This window comes from Aquarana catesbeiana, linkage group LG03, assembly GCF_042186555.1.
Source record: "Aquarana catesbeiana isolate 2022-GZ linkage group LG03, ASM4218655v1, whole genome shotgun sequence".
Lineage (NCBI taxonomy): Eukaryota > Metazoa > Chordata > Amphibia > Anura > Ranidae > Aquarana > Aquarana catesbeiana.
The window spans coordinates 717,790,818-717,811,117 of record NC_133326.1 but is presented as its reverse complement, the minus strand read 5'-3'; the positions used below and the strand labels follow the sequence as shown (position 1 = coordinate 717,811,117).

The 20,300-nt window shown below is 45.9% G+C and overlaps 1 protein-coding gene across 2 annotated transcripts in view; it reads left to right on the top strand.

The window, feature by feature from the left end:
* Positions 1-20,300, top strand: part of LOC141133705 (CD209 antigen-like protein C) — a 160,454-nt gene that overhangs the window by 47,218 nt on the left and 92,936 nt on the right. For both annotated transcript variants that reach the window (XR_012243112.1, XM_073623202.1), the window contains exons 5-6: positions 1,243-1,394; positions 12,574-12,683. Coding sequence is in view for 1 of the 2 variants with exons in the window: in XM_073623202.1 (XP_073479303.1) it covers positions 1,243-1,394; positions 12,574-12,683 (262 nt within the window). In the remaining variant the exon portion in view is untranslated. The remainder of the gene's footprint in view (positions 1-1,242; positions 1,395-12,573; positions 12,684-20,300) is intronic.

Genomic DNA, 20,300 nt, shown 5'->3' with positions numbered 1-20,300 from the left:
GAGACAGGAAAATGGATAAAAAGTGCAGTAAGATACTGTATGTATGCGGATCAGACGAGAGCTCGTCTGTTCCGGTTTGGATAGAAATCCAGGTGGTAATAAAAAAGGTCAGTTGGTAGGACAGCTGCCTGCTGAGTGGGTGACACCAGGGGAGGTGGCATCTTGTGAGGTTCTCGTGGGTGATTGCCACTCTCCGGTGTGTGTGCCCTCTGCAAGCACTGCCCTAACAAATGCTGAGAGAGGTGTTGGGAAACCTGAGAGCCTGAAGTGTGGAGGCAGAAGGGTTGGTAGAAAGACCAGGGGTAACCCGTTAAGGAGAGGAAGCGCTTATGTAAATGCACTAGGAGGAAGAGTTGGGAAGGTTGCATCAAAGCTCATAGCAGAGCGACAGTGAGGCTTTGAGGGAGACACCAAAGGAGGCATTGGGTAGAGTTCCCCTTTAGGAGAAGTGAGGTCAGACAGGATTGGGCTCCTGTAAATAGTAGCTGGCACAGAGGTGCCAAAAGAAATTTGATGTTCCGCCCTCAGGTTCGAAACCAGGGCGGGGGGATATGTGGTAGTGTGGTACCCCACCAGTGTATGGACGCAGGATTCTCAACCAGGCAGGTTGAGGGGCTCCAGTTTATTTGCTTATTTGGGAGGAAACTGGCTTTTCAGTTTTCCTCATTATTTACTAAAAATCAATTTTGGGATCTGGAGCCCGGGGATTTCGTAGTGGTCAGGTGTGTGCTGGACTATTTGTAGACACCTGACCATGGTTCTGGGCTCCACCCTCCCGAGGAGTCCAGGCGCGCAAGGGAGAAGTGTGCATGTCTGCACAGTTCCGTCTGTCAGCAGACAGAGGGCCCAAGCCTGTGGGCTGGAACAGCAAGGAAGCTGGAAAAGAGTGCTGAGGTACAGGGTTTGTACAGGAACCCTGTTATAAATCCAAGAGGGCTGAAGCAAAGTCTAAGCAGCAGAGCTGACCAAAGAGCAAGGTGGCTTGGAATTTTTTGTTTATTACTGCTGTGAAGTTGAATGGACATTTTCTTTAATAAAATTGGGCCTACAAGCCCTTTAAACGGCATATCTGGTGTGGACTCTGCTCACTGGTAGGCTCTACACTAAGCTAAACAACCCCCAATGTTAACCACTTTTATAGCTTTTTCCGTTTTCTATATTTGTAAGAATTTGATCCACCTGGGATGATGTGACAGTTCAGTCTGAGTCTTCTCATCCTCTCCCTCTCTTTCTCTCCCTCAGGCATTGCTGATTTATTGTGCGGTAAAGACTGGAAGTTCTATAACGTCAGTTGTTACTTTAAGTCTTCATCTGAACAAACATGGGATTCTGCCAAACAAGCCTGTCAGGATATGAATGCTCGTCTGGTGATCATTAATGGGGACGGTGAGATGGTAGGTGTACCTGGAACCATTATAGAGAGTAGAAGGACTCATATATGATCAGGATGTGATGGCCTCTATCATCAAGAACAACATTGCAAATGTCAAACACAAAGACAGCACTCAGACTGACACTGTCTTAGGACTGAAGACTAGACATGGGCGATTCGGTTCGTTTACATTCATTTCTCAGACATAAATTCAATTTTCAGAGATTCGGATGCATCTGAATTTGTGAATGAACATAGAAAAGAATGGCAACGAATCAAAAAAAAAAAAAGTTATAACTAAAAAATAACAAAGTTCATGTGTATGACATACTTTTCGAATTTGAATTGCTGTGGCCATTAAGGAGTGGGCGGCACCAACGTCCTTAACCACTTGAGCCCCGGACCATTATGCTGCCTAAGGACCAGAGGTCTTTTTCCAATTTGGCACTGCGTCGCTTTAACTGCTAATTGCGCGGTCATGCAATGCTGTACCCAAACAAAATTTGCGTCCTTTTCTTCCCACAAATAGAGCTTTCTTTTGATGGTATTTGATCACCTCTGCAGTTTTTATTTTTTGCGCTATAAACGGAAAAAGACCGAAAATTTTGAAAAAAAATGATATTTTCTACTTTTTGTTATAAAAAAAAATCCAATAAACTAAATTTTAGTCATACATTTAGGCCAAAATGTATTCGGCCACATGTCTTTGGTAAAAAAAAATGTCAATAAGCATATATTTATTGGTTTGCGCAAAAGTTATAGCGTCTACAAACTAGGGTACATTTTCTGTAATTTACACAGCTTTTAGTTTATGACTGCTTATGTCATTTCTTGAGGTGCTAAAATGGCAGGGCAGTACAAAGCCCCCCCAAATGACCCCATTTTGGAAAGTAGACACCCCAAGGAAATTGCTGAGAGGCATGTTGAACCCATTGAATATTTCTTTTTTTTTGTCCCAAGTGATTGAATAATGACAAAATAAAAAAAAAAAAAATATTTACAAAAAGTTGTCACTAAATGATATATTGCTCACACAGGCCATGGGCCTATGTGGAATTGCACCCCAAAATACATTCAGCTGCTTCTCCTGAGTACGGGGATACCACATGTGTGGGACTTTTTGGGAGCTTATCCGCGTACGGGGCCCCGAAAACCAATCACCGCCTTCAGGATTTCTAAGGGTGTACATTTTTGATTTCACTCTTCACTGCCTATCACAGTTTCGGAGGCCATGGAATGCCCAGGTGGCACAAAACCCCCCCAAATGACCCCATTTTGGAAAGTAGACACCCCAAGCTATTTGCTGAGAGGCATGGTGAGTATTTTGCAGCTCTCATTTGTTTTTGAAAATGAAGAAAGACAAGAAAAAACTTTTTTTTTTTTCTTTTTTCAATTTTCAAAACTTTGTGACAAAAAGTGAGGTCTGCAAAATACTCAGTATACCTCTCAGCAAATAGCTTTGGGTGTCTACTTTCCAAAATGGGGTCATTTGGGGGGGGGGTTTTGTGCCACCTGGGCTTTCCATGGCCTCCGAAACTGTGATAGGCAGTGAAGAGTGAAATCAAAAATTTACGCCCTTAGAAAGCCTGAAGGCGGTGCTTGGTTTTCGGGGTCCCGTACGTGGCTAGGCTCCCAAAAAGTCTCACACATGTGGTATCCCCGTACTCAGGAGAAGCAGCAGAATGTATTTTGGGGTGTAATTTCACATATTCCCATGGCATGTTTGAGCAATATATCATTTAGTGACAACTTTGTGCAAAAAAAAAAAAATTTGTCTCTTTCCCGCAACTTGTGTCACAATATAAAATATTCCATGGACTCGACATGCCTCTCAGCAAATAGCTTGGGGTGTCTACTTTCCAAAATGGGGTCATTTGGGGGGGTTTTGAACTGTCCTGGCATTTTATGCACAACATTTAGAAGCTTATGTCACACATCACCCACTCTTCTAACCACTTGAAGACAAAGCCCTTCCTGACACTCATTGTTTACATGAAAAAGTTTTTTTTTTTGCAAAAAAATTACTTTGAACCCCCAAACATTATATATTTTTTTAAAGCAAATGCCCTACAGATTAAAATGGTGGGTGTTTCATTTTTTTTTTCACACAGTATTTGCGCAGCGATTTTTCAAACGCATTTTTTGGGGAAAAAACACACTTTTTTAAATTTTAATGCACTAAAACACACTATACGGCCCAAATGTTTGATGAAATAAAAAAGATGATCTTAGGCCGAGTACATGGATACCAAACATGACATGCTTTAAAATTGCGCACAAACGTGCAGTGGCAACAAAATAAATACATTTTTAAAAGCCTTTAAAAGCCTTTACAGGTTACCACTTTAGATTTACAGAGGAGGTATACTGCAAAAATTACTGCCCTCGATCTGACCTTCGCGGCGATACCTCACATGCATGGTGCAATTGCTATTTACGTTTGACGACAGACCGCCGCTTGCGTTCGCCTTAGCGCGAGAGCAGGGGGCGACAGGGGTGCTTTTTTTTTTTCTTTATTATTTTTTTTGCTTTTTATCTTATTTTTAAACTGTTCCTTTCATTTTTTTTTTTTTAAATCATTTTTATTGTTATCTCGGGGAATGTAAATATCCCCTATGATAGCAATAGGTAGTGACAGGTACTCTTTTTTGAAAAAATTGGGGTCTATTAGACCCTAGATCTCTCCTCTGCCCTCAAAGCATCTGATGACACCAAGATCGGTGTGATAAAATGCTTCCCCAATTTCCCAATGGCGCTATTTACATCCGGCGAAATCTAAGTCATAAAATGCTCATAGCTTCCGGTTTCTTAGGCCATAGAGATGTTTGGAGCCACTCTGGTCTCTGATCAGCTCTATGGTCAGCTGGCTGAATCACCGGCTGCATTCTCAGGTTCCCTGTTGAGACAGGAGAGCCAGAGAAAAACATGGAAGACGGTGGGGGGGGGGCTTTCCCTCCCACGGCTTGTAAAAGCAGTCTAGAGGCTAATTAGCCACTAGGATCACTTTTACATGAAAGCCGACCGCTGGCTGAAAAGTATGATACCAAGATGATACCTAAACCTGCAGGCATCATTCTGGTATAACCACTCAAAGTCGTGAATGGCGTACCTGAAGACAAAAAAATGGTTAACAATAAAGCACAGTAAACGGTAAAGTATAAAAAATTGCATACCTGAAAAGCAAACATGATAAAACATAATAACAATAAAACATTGCAGAATAGAATACAGTAAAAAAGAGCAGAACAAGAGAGAGAGAATAGAGAGAGAGAGAACAATAAAACGACAACTATTTTTTTTTATTTTATATTTTTTTTTTTTTATTTTACACTTTTTTTGTAACTAACTTTTATAACTGTAACCGGTTCCAGGTTCGGGTCTCTCAAAATGCGATGGCATCTTGGGAGACCCTGTGAAAGTGCGCCTAGTCTGTGCAATGCTGTACCCTACGCTAATACTCAACTAATGAATGGTAGCGTTCAAAACATTCACCAATGCAAAGACCAGGATTGTCAGGACAGGAGGGACAATAATAGCGGGTGTCACGCCTATATCCGTGCTTGCTGCAGACACAACATCTTTTTGGGGGGGTTCGTTGGGTAGGGGTACTCGGGAGGACATAAAAATGCCTCTCATGCAGCCGACTGCATTTGGTTGGGGATGTGAATGGAGGAAGTACGGGTGCTGCAGAAGCGGTGGGTTCCCAATTAGGATTGGCGAATGCAGCTGGAAGGGCATTATGGGCACGACGGGCCTGTGTTTGTCTTCTTTTTGGTGGCAGCGGGACACTACTTGTGCTTGCCACCTCACCAGCTTGAACTGCACTTATGGGACTCGCCACGTCACCAAGTGTTACTGCAGTGCTGGTTTGACTACGACCGGGGTGTACTAGGCCGCTGGTGCTTGCCAGTTCAATAAAAAGCTACCAAAAAAACTGTTAGCGATCGCAGGGATCAGGCCTGACTCTGCGAACGCTGCAGTTATGCGTTTAGTGTTTTGTAAGTGACAGTGATCGATCGATACTGCACTTGGGTGGGCTGGGCCGGGCGGAGGGGCAAAATGCAGGTGCTAGCAGGTATCTGGGCTGATCCCGCTAACACTGCGTTTTTGGAAACCCTAAACTGCTGGGGACGCCAGTATAGATCTGATCGGATCAGATATTGATCCGTTCAGATACTATACCACTAAGGGAGGCGTATGCTGCGTGCGTGGGTGTTAGCGGTACTGGCGCTAATCTGACGCTGCTTGGGGCTGGTGCTTGCCAGTTCACCAAAATACTACCAAGAAAACTGTTAGCGATCGCAGGGATCAGGCCTGACTCTGCGAACGCTGCAGTTATGCATTTAGTGTTTTGTAAGTGTCAGTGATCGATCGATACTGCACTTGGGTGGGCTGGGCTGGGCTGGGCTGGGCTGGGCCGGGCGGAGGGGCAAAACGCAGGTGCTAGCAGGTATCTGGGCTGATCCCGCTAACACTGTGTTTTTGGGAACCCTAAATTGCTGGGGACACCAGTATAGATCTGATCGGATCAGATATTGATCCGTTCAGATACTATACCACTAAGGGAGGTGTACGGTGCGTGCGTGGGTGTTAGCGCTACTGGCGCTAACCTGACGCTGCCTGGGGCTGGTGCTTGCCAGTTCACCAAAATGCTACCAAAAAAACTATTAGCGATCGCAGGGATCAGGCCTGACTCTGCGAACGCTGCAGTTATGCGTTTAGTGTTTTGTAAGTGACAGTGATCGATCGATACTGCACTTGGGTGGGCTGGGCCGGGCGGAGGGGCAAAACGCAGGTGCTAGCAGGTATCTGGGCTGATCCCGCTAACACTGTGTTTTTGGGAACCCTAAACTGCTGGGGACGCTAGTATAGATCTGATCGGATCAGATATTGATCCGATCAGATACTATACCACTAAGGGAGGCGTATGGTGCGTGCGTGGGTGTTAGCGGTACTGGCGCTAATCTGACGCTGCCTGGGGCGACGCATATCACCGCCGGGCGATCAGGGGGCTAAACCTTTATTCGGTAATAAACGGCGGGTGCCCTGACACTATAAAAAATAAACGAACTAACCAGCGTCACCCGTAACAGTTATACGGTGATCAGTGGTGAAAGGTTTAACTAGGGGGCAATCAAGGGGTTAAAACATTTATTAGGTAGTATATGGGGGTCCCTGTCGCTATAAAACGCTGACGGCGAACCTAAATATTTACCTCCCTAACTAGCGTCACCAGCGACACTAATACAGCGATCAGAAAAATGATCGCTTAGCGACACTGGTGACAGGGGTGATCAAGGGGTTAAAACTTTATTAGGGGGGGTTAGGGGGGTATCCTAGACCTACAGGGGGGTAATACTAACTGTCCCAACACTGTAACTGTCACAAACTGACACGAATGCAGTAATCAGAAAAAAAAAAAAAAAAAACAAAACTGCTGGTGTCAGTTTGTGACAGGGGGGGGGGTGATTGGGGGGGATCGGGGGGGGCGATCGGGGGGGGGGATCGGGGTGTTTTGTGTGCCTGGCATGTTCTACTGTGTGTGTTGTGCACTCACATACCTGTCTTCTCTCCTCGGGCCGGAACGGAAATTACCGAGCCGAGGAGAGATGACATCATTTCCTTTGCTGCTGTTTAGCATACAGCAGCAAAGGAATGATGTGATTGGCCGGCGGCGATCGCGAGGGGGGGGCCACGAACGGATGGCCTCCCCCTCACCTCTGATCGCCGCTGGACAAAAGACGACCGCCTCGGGCACCGGGGGGGGGTCCGATCGGACCCCCCACCCGCGGAAGGCAAATCACGTATATGTACGTGATTTTGCCTGTCCGTGCCACCTTGCCGACGTAAATCGGCGTGAGGCGGTCGTCAAGTGGTTAACAACCATGACTCATTTGCTATCAGCAGGATTCCCCACTGACAGCAGAATGTAAAGAAAAGAATTGCTGGTTGAAAAAAATAGTGTGGGGGTCCTCCCCAATTCATTTGGGGCCCTTTGGTTGTGGTATAGATATATAAGGGAATCCTACGCCAAAATTAACTCTCCCCCCATAAAATCCATTCCAGACCCTTATCCGAGCATGCAGCCTTGCAGGCCAGGAAGGGGGGAACGAGCGAGTGCCCCCCTCCTGAACAATGCCAGGCCACCTGCCTTCAATATGGGGTGGTGCCTTAAGGGAGGGGCCTCCCCACCCAGAGCAACTTGTCCCCATGTTTATGGGGACAAAGCCCTCTTCTCCACAACCCTGGGCTGTGGTTGTGGGGATCTGCAGGTAAGGGGGGGCTTATCGGAATCATATGAATGAGTATGAGGTACATAGTACCTGTGATGGAAGTCACTTTGGGCGGGGGGTCCGCAGAACCCAGCTTACCTTAGAGAGGTTGAGAAACTCCTTTTTCAGCCCCCCAGGCCCCTCTTATGTGTAAGTCACCCTGTGTCTATCAGGGGCACAGGTTGACCGAGAAGCCCAGTCTGGTCTGCCCTAACCAGACTCACAGTACAACCACACCAGACTCAGCATTTTGTTTTACCCCTTTTATCCTGGGTCTTATATGTGTGGTTTGTGTTAACAGTTGGAGAGGCTTCTTCACTTGGGACATAAATATTTATCAACAATATCCTCCAAGAAATCTATGAAGATAAATTAATTCCACTGTATCGGTCTGCTGGGACATTGTATGAGCTTTGCCTCATAGACCATTGCCATGAAGTCTGTGATTCCTGATTAATCAAAGCATTGCTTAGATGTGAATTCCATGGTTAATTGGGTCCCCTATTGTTTCTGTCTGTCTGCTAGTATTAGGTCCACTTTGCCTTGGTTGCAATCTATTGTGGGATATTATATGTTTATGTGGATTAGCTTATAGGTTAATGAAATCATTGTCAGCTATTAGTTGCTGAGGGGATTTCTCCAATGCCTCTTCCTGCTGATAAGGCTGTCTACGTGCCCAGTAACTGATTGAATTATTTGTTGAAAAGTTTGACTATACCTGTGTCTCATGTTACTGGATGTACAGTTTACCCCGCCCTGTGTCATTATGCAAAGAAGGGGGATTGTTTCAGAGTGTATATCTCTTTGTGCCTGTGTTTCAATAAACAGTTGATGTTTTGCGCCACCCGACACTGTGTCCCTACAAGTGACTGGGTGAGCTACGGGAAGCTATACACACCCAAAAAAAGGTCATCATTGTGCAGAGGGTTCTTGTAGCATGTCTATTCTTTCTGTCTGTTTACCAGGACCCCCCCCCCCCCCCCCAGTTAACAACTATGTCTGCTTTGATTAATCACACTTTTCAGCTCTTTTGGATAATGCAATTGAGTGCACTTATGTTTACCAAGTAAGACACACACGATAGTTGTTCTCACATGAGAAACTCCACATACCGTCCTGGGTTGCTATGGGAGCTCTGTTTTGTTACAGGGGTAACAAAAGAGGCTTGGTGATTATACAGTTCAGCCAATCAAGCCCAGGCATTCCTTCAAACAGTAGGTGTTATACAAAACTCAACCAATGAAAACACGTGTGTATATTCAAAAAGAACAATGACTAGGGGAGTGTCTGGTCATGCCCGTGTAGATCAGTGTGTACAATTTTTCCGCCCTTTGTACTTGAAAACTGTGCTTCTACTGTTTAACAAAGAAACCCACATGTAGTGAGATTTGCGCCTAAGAAATCGTGAATGCTGTTCCGACTAAGCTCGCGCACACACTCCCGATTATACCATTGGCGTGAATCCCTTTTCTGCATTGTTCAGAGAACAATGCATAGCCGGATTATACTACCGTTCCTATGTATGTGAGACTATCTGCAGGGACACGCTCATGGTCCCTCTACGTGATGATCAGGCACACAGAGAGACATGAGCGTACATCCTTCCGCAAAGGCAGATAGGCATCAAACAGATAATGTCTTTGCAGAGTGAACATATCCCCACCAAACAAACAAGTCTGCACATAACGCAGGGGCCATTGCTGGGGACATATCTTCACAAGGCGAACACCTCTCTACATCCACAGGAAGCTTTTCACTACCAATGGTCCTTCACCGGTGACGGTTCGCTCCGGTTCTCTCGTATGAGCGAGCTGCAAGTAGAACTAACACTGGGAGTCACTGTGACAATACATATTGAATTGGAAACAGGTGTGATGGGGGCGCTAGACCACTAATTATTACTTACATAAATAAATAGTGAATAGACATATCCATAAATGAAAAAATACCATAAGTGTATCAGTGCCGCTGAACCACCTAAAAAAAACCTATGTGCCTCTAATTTAAATACCCGTGTACAAATAGTGCATATGTCAAAAAAAATTAGTTTGCAACCATATATTCACTACATGTATGTGCTGAAACAAAAAATTAATAAAAAATTTTAAAAAATGTTATAAATAAATCACAAAAGAAAGTCCAATGTGCAAAACACAAAAAGACATCAAAGAGTGCTTCTTCCACTGTAGAGATGAACCACCTTCACCAACTACGTTGTACACCCAAAGTGCTCTGTAAGTGGATGTCTGCTGTTGGTGACCTTATTAATTAAAAGAAGGTCAAATATAGCCTTTAGCAAGAAATAACTTGCTGCTATTAGATGGATGAGCCGTGTGGGAAACCTTTCCTCTCCCCCAGTGTTGATACCAGGAAATATATATAGGAAAGATACAAAAAACTGGAATAGTGTAATCCCATTTAATGAAAGAATAGATAAAATCAAAGGCCAAGTGGCTGCTTACATTTAAAAGTGCCTTCTCCCGACACTGAGGCTGTTCTGCTCGTCTCTGAGAAAAGCTGCGCTCTGCGCGTGCTGTCTGGCGTGCGTTCCACTGCCAGCTGCCAACAACCAGAGGGACTGGAAATGTGAACCAGATCACGTAACCAGGCACGCCTCGAAGTACGTTTCACGGAGGAATCCAGATTGAGCACATTACAAGTCAATTTTCTAGTTGAAGGATTACAACAAGCTATGGGTAATAACTATTTTTGGGCCAGATCGCGTACCCAGGCATGCCTCGACTTACGTTTTGTATCACGTCTTCAGGAGGCGTGCTTGGTTACTGTGCATGCATATGTAGTGCCAGCCTTTTTGCCTGCTAATGTAATGCAATGTTAATTTATGAGCAGTATTATAATTTAGTATTTGGCACCATTTAGTGGACAAAATGTGGAATGGACTTTATTTTATTTTTCTATTTCAAGAACAAGAGAAATGTTACAGGAAGTGACGGTTTGTTTACATTTCACAATAACTTACCTATCCAGAATGCCGAGTGACTTACCCAGGAACACTCAGTACTGAAATGCATGCTGGGTAGGCTATAAAAGGCCCCGCGCGGCCATCTTAGCTGTCTTCTGGACGCGTGGCCTGCCTGTGAGGACCTGTGCAGATGTGTTCCACAGAGCGCGGCCTACACCTACTGCAGAGCGTCACGACCAGTGACTTCTCTTTGTACCAGTGGGCAGAAAGGATGGTGTAGCAGCACTGGGAAGGATCCATAGATACCCGTCAGAGCCACCGGAAGGTCCCGGTACATCTTGCGGAGTGGAGCGGTATAACAGCGCCGGATGGGAAGGAGCAAGACTGAGTGCACCGGAGCGGGGCTGTTCTAATACACAGACCTGGTTGGGTGCGAGGGCTGTTGCCCAGAGTTTTCTTAACGCACTTTTATATACCTGAATCTGTAACACAGTGTGCTGGGACCTGTAGTCCCGCACAGGAGATCATAAGGAACTAAAGACTGAGTTCAGACAGGCCTCAAGCCTACTCTTTTCTATACTACTAGCACTGTGTTACAAAAAGTTAATTGCATCGGAGACAGTTTTAGGTTACTACACTACAATGATAAATCTCAACATCCACTTTACCTAACCCTGGGTTATTTAACCGTTGGATTACAATTTATACTTCACAAGTAGCTAGCAGAAGACAGAAGAAGGAAAAGACTTCATCTCTCATTGCAAGGCCTTGCACTCTCCAGTTTATCAGAGGGACTGCATTATAAAGCAGGGGGAGCTCCCTGGGAATTGCATTTGCGCTTTATTTACTGACGTTGTCTTCTTGTGGTTATTAGAGCACGATGGAAGTGGGAAGGTGCCCAGAATTAGGGTTTTTTTCCATTCTGGCATTAGTCCCACTTGGAGATGCACTTCCAGAGACCAGTTAATATTACTTTATATGTACAAACTGTTGTGAATACTTATTGGGCTGTTGCACTACGTTTGTGTGACAGTACAAAATTGTAATTACTATTTTTATACCAATTCCAGTAAAATTACGTTCCTGGTTAGGTTAGAGGCGTCGGGGTTGTTTAGGGTGGAGAGGCAGGGAGGGGGTTATTGTTTAGGGTGGAGAGGCAGGGAGGGGTTTATTGTTTAGGGTGGAGAGGCGGGGGGGGGGTTGTTTAGGGTGGAGAGGCGGGGGGAATGCAGATAGGTAGGGGGGAGTTATTTGGGAACCCTATAACTGCCAATTACTGCACCACAACACCCAGCAGCCCCACCCTCCCCCCTCCATGAAACTCTGCAGCAGCTGAGACACTCAGAGAAAGTAATCAGAGGTGGAGGGAGGGGAGCCTGGCTCACGGCAGGACACACTACTTACCAGGTAGAGCAGTCACTCGGCAGCCACCCGCAAAGGAGTCCGAGGAGAGGAAGCATGTCATCGGGATGAGTCAAGCACTGAGCTAAGGGGGAGGGTTGGGGCCAGTAGAGGGGACAGTGTATGTGGAGACTCTTAACCCCACACTGTAGAGCATGAGACCTATCATTCATGTATGCAGTGTCGGGAGAGGCTGGTCAAGCAGAAGCCAGAGTCGGGCGGCAGAGTGGACACCTACAAACCACGTCATCGGTTGCTAGGACGCTGGTGGTCCTAGCAACCAGGGACTGAGAGAAAGATTGAAGTAGAGGGGGAGAATCGGAGAGTGCAGGCATGTAGGAATCCTCACCGGGTGCAAAGTGTGAGTGCATTGAGGATATTCCACTGAGTGGAGCCCACTGCTGGAACTTGTGCCGACAGTGGGCTCTGGGACTTCAGTTAAAATCCGCGGGACCCCGGGACTTACTTGACAGCCCGGGGTCCGGGATGGTTGGGAGGTATTTGTAAGCATTACAAAACATGCCAGCTATTTTAAAACACTCTTATAATAAAATAACTTGACAATCACTGCGGTATACCAATTTTTATATTTTGTCTTTCTGAAGGAATTCCTACGGAAGTTTTCAGGATCAAAGGACAGGCCATGGGTCGGCCTAAAAATGGAGAAGTCTAACATATGGAAATGGGTGGATGGAACTTCGTATAATTCGAGAAAGTAAGATACAGACCCTCTTTTTTTTTTTTTTTTTTAGACATAGAAATTGCAAGCTATATAATTTTCATCTGCATCATTTGTGTGGAGTTTGGAGATTTATACAACCTCTGACTAAAAGTATGGAATCATCACTTTTGGAAAATGTTCATTTAATTGTGTAAAAAAAAAAAATCTAATTACAGACATGCCTCAAAATTATTTTTCCTGGCGCCAGCATACTAGTGATAGAGCTCCTCCTCTTGACCCCTCCCTCAGGACCAGTGAATAGCATAAATGAAGGCATGGATAGCCGCCACCCCATTCTTCTTCTTTTTTTCCTCATACCTCCACGCACCAGTGATGAGGAAGGGAATTTTATGTCCCCCACCCTGCCGCTGAGCAGTAACCGGCTGGGTTCAAGCCTCTCCCAGTGCATAGTCTCAGTGCTTGGGCTGCTAACATTGAGCTAATAAGCCTGAGAGACGGGGTAACTAGAAATCACAGGGCCCCATAGAAATGTTGTATGGGCCCCTGCAACAAAAAAAAATGAACAATGAATGTTGGCGCTTCAATCATCACAGCACCATGGTTTTATGGTGTCAGGATGATTGAAACACATTATTTCTATTATTACATTATTATATAAAATTAAATAGTTCAACTCACCATAATGCAGAATCAGTGGGAGCCCTGAGCGTGACACTTGCCAACGTCACCTGCCACAAGTTGCGGATTGTCCACTTGCCATGTCACCTGCCACACATTGCAGATTGTCCACTTGCCACATCACCTGGCACACGTTGCAATTTATCCACTTGCCACATCACCTGCCACAAGTTGTGGATTGTCACTTGCCACGTCACCTGCCACACGTTGCAAATTGTCCGCTTGCCACGTCACCTGCCACAAGTTGTGGATTGTCACCTGCCACAAGTAGTGAATTGTCCACTTGCCACGTCACCTGCCATACATTGCGGATTGTCCATATGCCACGTCACCTGCCACACATTGCGGATTGTCCATTTGCCACATCACCTGCCACACATTGCAGATTGTCCACTTGCCACGTCACTTGCCACAAGTTGCGGATTGTCACTTGCCACATCACCTGCCACATGTTGTAAATTGTCCACTTGCCACATCACCTACCACACATTGCGGATTGTCCACTTGCCACGTCACCTGCCACACGTTGCAATTTATCCACTTGCCACGTCACCTGCCACACATTGGGGATTGTCCACTTGCCACGTCACTTGCCACAAGTTGCAGATTGTCACTTGCCACGTCAACTGCCACATGTTTCAATTTGGCCACTTGCCATGTCACCTGCCACACATTGCGGATTGTCCACTTGCCACGTCACCTGCCACAAGTTGCGGATTGTCCACTTGCCACAAGTTGCAGATTGTCACTTCACTTGCCACAAGTTACAGATTGTCACTTCACTTGCCACAAGTTGCAGATTGTCACTTTCCTGCTAAGGTGGGGAATGGGGACTGACACTTCCTGTTTCCCAGTCTGAGTCATGCAGCAGAGAGATGATGTAATCTCTCTGCTGCCTGCACAGTGAGTGATGGCGGAACTGCCGGGATGCAGGGGGGGCCCCGGCAGTCAGAGATGATGTCATCTCTCTGCTTAATCAGCACCCGCTGGTTGGCCAGTCCACCCACCGAGCCCCCCAGCTGGCAGCGTCCCATATGTTCCCTCACCCACCCGCCAAGCCGCCCAGCTGCATCCACTCGCACAGTGAGTGTGACTGTACGAGCGCCGAATGGACGGGCAGCTCGGGGGCTCACCCGACGTCTGCTCACTTGCACGCCGACTCATGGGGTCCTACTCGGCTGCGGGGCCCCATAGCGCCCGCGTGCGTCGCTATGGCGGTAGTTCCGCCACTGCTGAGAGACCCTCATCTGTGTGGTCTTGATGGGTCCCTGCAGTGTTTCCTCTTTAGGAACAAAATCTGCCATGCAGCATGACTTGGTTCCAGGAACTTTGGGGGGGCCAGCCTGTCATTTCCTTTTCTAGGGGCTTCCTTGTCCGTTAGGCTATGTCTTTACCTGTTTTATTCAGTTCCTGCTCTTCTCCTTTCTTATTTGGCTTTTAGTAGGTTCCGGGTGAGCGAGGAACGGGCCGCACCATGCAGTAGGTGTCAGGGTCTCCCTATAGGCGTGCATCGGCTGCCCAGAGCCGTATTTATTGGCCTAGGGCGCTCCTGATGATGTCATAGGAGCGCACATGAGCACTGACCGACGGAAGCTCTGGGCGTCATTTTGGGCGATTAGTTTTGCCCACAAACAACAGGAGGAGTCTGTGGGTGGGTTCTGCCTGTCCCAGGATCATCTAAGAGTGTCAGTGGGCTGCTGTGGGATGGGCAATATACAGCCTCCTGACTGTCTTCAGACTGTGAAGTTTGTTCCTTGATCCAGTCTTAGCAACCTTCTGTGTGGCCATCTGCTGGTAGGAAAGTTTTCTGTACTTTAAAAAAAAAAGGGGGTACATTCTTTTCCTTTGGTTTGTTTCAGCTGTTTGCTTTGTTGTAGTTTTCAGACTTTCAAGTTAGAAGATTACTGGCAATCTCCATCCTTCTGTTTCTCTTTTCAGCTATCTCACTTTTTCCGCTGGCCATCCCTTATTCTCTAATACCAAGAGTCAGCCACCACTTATGTAAGACCCTCAATACTTAAGGCAGGGGGCCACCAGTTGGTAAGTTTTCAGGTGTCCTTAAAAGAGTGCCCTCTAATGCGGTTTGCTTTGATATGTTTCAGCTCCGCACACTCACGCTCTTGGAGTTAAACAACAAGAGAGGACAGGCATTCTCCAAAGGAGCATAGCTCCAGATGTCTCTCCCGGTCAAAAAAAAAAAAAAATCCAAAAGAGCATGTCGCGCCTCTTCTTCTCCAGAGCAATACAGGCATCCCAGCAAGAGATCAGGCTGGGCTTATGGCGCAGTCCCCCTATCCAATAAATTGGTGCGCAAAGACTGTCTAGAGGAGTCTGCAGTAGACAAGGAACAGGACACTGCGCAAGTCAGATCATTCCTGAAGAAGGTAGTACGAGATTCCTTGTCTGAGTTTACCTCAGCCCAGCCACCCACCCAAAGGGTCCCATTGGAAGATCAGCCAGGGAATTCAGCAAGCAGTATGACCATGCCTAGTGTAAAAAAAAAATGGCGCTCCCACTCAGGAGAAAAGCCCCAAGGAAGACGTCTCTGCTCTTCTTCCCCAGAGCCAGCGCCCTAGCAAGAGTCCTGTAGGGCCCATGGCGCAGTATCTGTACCCAGGAGGCTGGTGAGTAGACACTGCCTGGAGGAGTATACAGCTAACAGGTAATACCAAATGTCTTTATTATTGATAAGAGTGACACAAGATTCTGTTTTGAACTCGCCTTAATTACCTGAAGAAGCTGTTACACTTGTATTGGAAACTGTTGGAGACTGTTGCTTATCCGTGCAGATGTGGCATCTTGCTGGATGCTTTTCCCTGCGTGGCTGTCCTGTAGAAGTCCAGGGGTTTACTGGGTTAGCATTACACAGACATATTTGGGTGCCCCAAGGAGAGTGGTAATGTAGCGCTCAGAGCGTGCTAGTGGGTGTGGCTAAATTGCCCTTGCTGACATCATCACCCTTCTGTGAGGCCAAGCAGCCACCTACGACGGCAACAGATTTGTGTATGACTATCTTGTTACTTGGGGAACCACAGCCTGGTCCAGGTAATATGTCCGGGTCTCAGATGGACTGAAACCCTGACACATGATTCAAAACCGGAACTTTCCGGCTGAATCCTGGACAGGTGGTACACCCTAGGTGTCTGGCACCCATGAATCTACTTTGCACTGCACCTACTATGCCTTACGACCCACTCTATGTGGAGGGAGGTCGACAACTCATGGCTCTGGAGGTTCTCATTGGACTGAAGGAGTCCTGAGTCCTTGCTACATATATTCTAGATGCAGCAGTTTGCTACTCAAAAATAGGGAGGCTGACCAGGAAGTCCCCTCTAGTTGCTTGTATAACCACTGGAGGAGCACCCTAGCACTTTGGCGGCTAGGGAGGCCATATGGTTGAGACCCTGGACTGTGTATTGCTTCCTAGAAACAAAAGTGAGGAAGATTGGAAGGGGTTTGAGAAAAATGCCCGTATAAACAGGCTGTCGAAACTGTGTACCCTGAACAAGCTAATGGTCAACCTGCTACTACATACTGTAGCATCTGCAAGTGCTGGCAGACCAGGAATATCCAGCCCATGTACTGGGTGAGTCTAATGGGAATGGTTTATTAATTATCAACCAGCTGCTGCACCTGCAGGACTCTGAGGACACTGGAAGTGTCTGCATCCCTTTAGACATGATTTCCTATTGGGAGTATCTTGCAAAAAATTATATTTTTGTAGCAGTGAATGCCAAAAATCTGATTTGCATTTTAGTGCAGACTTCTGGGAAAATCAGTGAGCCAGTCACACAAGTGCATACCCAGACTCTTAAGGTAAGACCTAGAAGGCACGCTTCACGGGTTTCTGGACAGCATGCTGTACAGAGCCTTGGATAAAGGTATCAGACCCTCATGGTCACTTCGGGAGACACCTTACTGCTCCTTCTCCAGGCTATTTCTCTCCCACGGAGCTGCCAAGCCAACCACAACAGCGGGTGGGCTGCTACAATGCTTACAGACACCTCAGACTCAAGAGGGATTGTAGGTTTTCTACCCAATCCTGTTTGGAGTTTGCAGGGGATGTTGGTTAGTGTCCAGTTGCAGATCAGAAGAGGTCAAACCCTTTTGGGCCCTCTTTGAGATCTTTAAGACGGAGTCCATTAAACAGTATAACCACATGGCTGGAGGCTGTTGCTGGATCGCCAGGATGCCTATTCTATCCTCACACTTTAGAGGGAAAGTAAAGCCAACCTTTTTCCATCCCAATGGTTGGTGTACCTGGGGGTGCTCTGCTATTTCCTCTGTTTTATTTCCATCAGAGGAAGTGGTGACAGTCAGGAACAGAATTCTGAGGACGAATATTTCCGCTTGTTTGATTTCATCATGCATATAGATGATTCCTGGGGTGCATGGGCACCTGCACAAATTTCAACTAGAATTCTAAGTGCAAGGCAGGAAACAGGATAGAACACAGTTAATAAGTATTACTCATTATGAGTAGCGGTCTTCGGTGTTGGAAAGACCTTAAGGAAGTTTTGGTCCTTTAGGACCATTAGACTGGAGAATGTCTACGAATCATGTCTGCAAGACAGCCAGGAACATGCACTGCGAAGGACTTTCAGTCAAGGCAAGCAGAGATTCCCAGCCAAGGAGGATAACCTTGAACGCGCTGGGGGTTCATACAGCCCTTTTAGCACTTTGGCCTTACTACACATAGTCAAGGAGGACCAATCTCCTTGCAGTTTAACAACAGGGCAGCAGTCACCTATATTCAGCTCCAGGATGAAACTCGCAGCAATATGCTATTGAGAAAGGTGAAACCCTTAACACCTGGGGTGGAAGATCACCAGCAAAATTTTGGAAGCAGTTTACCTCCCAGCGGATTTTTCTTTTGAACAAGTACAAGATTCCCAGAGCACAACGAGATCTTATCTGAGCTGGTCCACAGGTGGGACCTACAACAGACAGACCTCCTAGTTTCCCACAGTAATCACAAACTTTGGTCTGATTTCGTCCATACCCCAAGGCGCAAGGGGCAAATGCTCTGGTCTCTCACTGGGACTACAATCTAACCCATATATATCTTTCCCCAACATTTCCCGTAAATGAGATTCCCCTTGAGGCTGTCAAGGGAGAACATATTTGTCATAGCCAGTCCTCCATATTGACCAGGAGGCCCTCGGTTTTCCCTGGCCATTCATTTCAGGATACAGAAGACATTTTCCCTCTATAACATATGCAGACTGGGGCTGCAAGCAGGGACACTAAAGGGGGAGAATGGGCAACTCTGGTTGCTCCAGTTTCACTCCAGAGTGATCTCTACTTCGTTGTGTGCGAGAAGACATTCTACTTACAACATCTTGGTCTAATTCAGGAACAAGTTTTCTTGGTAGGGCAAGACATTGATCCTACTGCTCTGCCAGTGTCAGCTGTTCTATACTTCCTCCAGGCCTTGGTCTATCCTCACATAGCTCACGAGTGTGGGCTATTATGGCAATAACACATTTGAATGGGCCAAGAATCATTACGTTTGCACAACTACTGAGGACAGTCGTGAAGAGTCGGTCACCAAGGAAGAAAGATCTATTGCAGTTGCTGGATCTCATATCAGTTTAACCGTTTGTTCCAACAGAGCAGTGTTTGGTTCAGGCCATCACTTACAAGGCAATATCAATTGCAAGAACTTTAAGCAGAAGGCTATCAGAAATTCAAGCTCTTGGAGCTTCAAAGTAAAAAAAAAATATATATATATATATATATATATATATATATATATATATATATATATATATTCCTTTCTTTCCAGAAAGAGTAGAGTTGGATCTTGTAGATCATGCTGCATCAAACGTAGCAACAGTTTAACAGACAGCTGGGCATTGCCTAACTTTCCAGAACATCACACAGGAAAGTCACACGTACTGTTCATTTTCAGAACTTTAAAGGAGTATCTTTCCACAATTGTCCCTTTCAGGTCATCTAAATAAACCTTTTGTCATTCCAGCTGGCAATCATCAAGGGAAAGAGGTTACTGCCTGGATCCTAGCAGGCTTGGGTTGTGTATATAAGACTATAGGTCGCGAGCCTCCGTCAGTGGCGGCGGAGCACTCTACCAGAGCGGTTAAAGCCTCATAGGCAACACATTCAAGAGAATCTATGGTGCCCATCTGTACAGGGGTATCATGGTTGCTCCAACATTCCTACTCAAACTTGACGGAATAGATGCGGGGGCCTTGTCATCAGGGGACTTGGAGGAAGGACTATTCAGTCCTCTGTCTGATCCTAATTAGAAGATTGGTTTGACAAACAGATCCCACCCTATCAGCTAGTTATTTATTACTAGTATGCTGCCATGTTGGCGTCAGGAAAACGGAAAATTGTATCAAATACTTACCGTAATTTTCCTTTCCTGACGCCAAACCATGGCAGCATATGAGCCCACCCATGTGCGTTCCAGTATGTGGTTTGTAACAAAGAATGGGGAGGCGGCTAACCATGCCTTCATTTATGCTATTCACTGGTACTGAGGGAGTGGTCAAGAGGCGGAGCTCTATCACTAGTACGCTGCCATGGTTTGGCGTCAGGAAAGGAAAATTACGGTAAGTATTTGATACAATTTTCCGTTTCATTTAACATTCCAGCCGTCTGGCTTTAATAAACAGTTTAAAAAAATAAAAAAAGAAAGAAAACTGTAGTCAGTTGCAATTGTTTTTGCAGATCAAGCAGAGGAAAAAAAATATGGAATCACTCAATTCTGAGGAAAATATTATGGAATCACCATGTACTTTGCAGTTCTAAAAGAAACATCTGCATCAGATTATATCCTGAAAAATGATGTCATCATCACCAAACATCCTTTTAATTGATGGAATAGGGAAAGTGTACAAAATCTCAATATAAACTAGACATGTGCGCCGTCAATAAATCCGTTTCATTTCCTTCTGTTTCGTATTAGAATTAATTCGTATTTTGTAATTCGTGCCCGAAATTTAA